This window comes from Penaeus chinensis, chromosome 24 (assembly GCF_019202785.1).
Source record: "Penaeus chinensis breed Huanghai No. 1 chromosome 24, ASM1920278v2, whole genome shotgun sequence".
NCBI lineage: Eukaryota > Metazoa > Arthropoda > Malacostraca > Decapoda > Penaeidae > Penaeus > Penaeus chinensis.
The window spans coordinates 24,072,014-24,074,513 of NC_061842.1; the positions used below are offsets into that span (position 1 = coordinate 24,072,014).

General features: G+C 41.1%; 1 protein-coding gene across 1 annotated transcript in view; it reads right to left on the minus strand.

Annotated features, from left to right (window-relative positions):
• The window catches only part of LOC125037897 (putative neural-cadherin 2), a 135,992-nt gene that overhangs the window by 17,831 nt on the left and 115,661 nt on the right, over positions 1 to 2,500 (minus strand). The window contains exons 24-25 of the mRNA XM_047631135.1: positions 2,374 to 2,500; positions 1,218 to 1,409 (exon numbers count right to left, since the gene is read on the minus strand). The exon at positions 2,374 to 2,500 is cut by the window's right edge and continues 35 nt beyond it. Coding sequence (XP_047487091.1) covers positions 1,218 to 1,409; positions 2,374 to 2,500 — 319 coding nt within the window. The remainder of the gene's footprint in view (positions 1 to 1,217; positions 1,410 to 2,373) is intronic.

Here is a 2,500-nt window from a genome sequence, read left to right on the forward strand (position 1 = left end):
CGGTTTAGCGGGAAATATATTTTTCGCGGATACCCTTTTTTCAAAAGAATTAACAAATATCAATTTCATTTTACACAAGGGTGACTAGAGTTTGTGTGTATATATACATATATATATATATATATATATATATATATATATATATATATATATATATATATGCAGTTTCGTGCGCGTGGAGATGTGTTTGTGTTTATGTTTGTGTATGTATGTATGTATATATCTTCTATATAATATATATAATATATATATGAATGAATATATGTATTTATCTATTTATGAATGCGTGAGGGTGAGGGTGTGACGGTATGTGTGTGTGTGTGTGTGTGTATGTGTGTGTGTGTGTGTGTGTGTGTGTGTGTGTGTGTGTGTGTGTGTGTGTGTGTGTGTGTGTGTGTGTGTGTGTGTGTGTGTGTGTGTGTGTGTGTGCATATAAATATATATGTTTATATAGATGCAAATATCTAAATATATGTGTATGTGTATCTATGTATATGTATATATATATATATATATATATATATATATATATTTGTGTCTCTGAGTATACAAATATGTAAGTGTGCACATATGCATGAATTAATGCACACACAAATAAACACATACACACACTCAAACACAAACACACACAGGCGCCGGAATCTAAAAGTATTCGAATTTCGTCAGTGTAACCCACCCACGAACCCACCATGCCAGCTGCCCACCCACACGACAACCCACCCAATTACCCACCCACGTGCTTAACTACCCACAACCCACCCCGCCAACTGCCTAACAACGGAATTACTCACCCAAATCCACCCACCCACCCACTAACTCACCCACCCATCCACTAACCCACCCACCCATCCATCCACCCACCCATCCACCTATCCACCGATCCACCCTCTCACCCACCCACCCATCCACCCACATATCCACCTCATCCACCCACCCACCCATCCATCCACCCATCCACCTATCCACCCATCCACCCCCTTACCAACCCACCCATCCACCCACATATCCACCTTATCCACCCATCCACCCATCAATCCACCCACCTATCCATTCCATCCATCCCACCCATCAACTCTCTCACCCGCCTACCCATCCACCCACCTATCCACCCATCCAAACACCCACCCACCCACCCACTCACCTACCCACCTACCCAAACACCCACCCACCCACTCATCCCCCCACCCCGGCCATTCCTACCACACACCCAAACCCACCTTTCTATCCTGACGGCGTGCCACTTGCCGTCGTTGAGGTGCACCTGTTGAAGGCACAGGTGTATGGTGGGGCTCTGGTGGAGGGCGAGCTTGAGGCAGACCTGGCCGCCCACGAGATGCACCGCCATCAGGTCACGCCCGTGCTGGGAACTCAGCGCCAGGAGTTGACCCGAACTCTCCCACGTGCGAAATCTTGGGGGGGCGGGGGAGAGGGAGAGGGGGTGGTGAGGTTGAGGATGGTGGTGGTGGGGATGGTGGTGGTGGGGATGGTGGTGGTGGTGATGGTGGTGGGGGTGGGGATGGTGGTGGTGATGGTGGGGATGAGGATGGTGGTGGTGGTGGTGGGGGTGGGGATGGTGGTGGTGGGGATGGTGGTGGTGGGGATAGTGATGGTGGAGATGGTGGGGTGCTGGTGGTGCTGATGGTGATGATGATAGTGAGGATGATGATTGTGATGGTGATTGATGGTGATGGTGATGGTGGTGGTGTTGCTGGTGGTGGTGGTGATGACGATGATGATGATAACTGTCACCATGATCATTATTATTCTCATATTGAAAATAATAGAAATAACAATAATGATAATAATAATAGTAAAAAAATAAGAACAGTAACAATAATGGTAACAGCAACAACAACAATAATAATAATAATAAATAATAATAATAATAATTACTATTATTATTATCATTATTATTATTATTATTATCATTATAATTATAACAAAAATAACAATAAGAATAATGATGATGATAATGAGTGATAATAATTATAATAATAATAACAATAATAATAATAATAATAACAATGATAATAATGACATCAATAATGATAATAGTAATAATAATGATAATAATAATAATAAAAATTATAATATAAATAATATAAACAATAATAACAATAACAATAATGATGATGATAATGAATGATAATAATGATAATGATATTAATAATAATAATAAAAATAATAATCATGACAACAATAATGATAATAGTAATAATAATGATAATAACAGTAGTAACAATTATAATAATAATAATACTTATCATCATTATTATTATTATTATTATTACAATGATAACAACAACAATAATAACACCAACAACGTATCATCCAACACAAGAAGGGCAATGGACAGAACAGAGAACACCACACCTCAAGTGAACAGTTGTGGTGTTCGGTGGTGGCACGGCAGACAGGGCCACTTTCACGTAACTGCTGGCGCTGAAGGAGGCAGGCTGTGTCCTCAGGTGGCAGGTGTCGCCTTCCCAGCCCGGAAGAC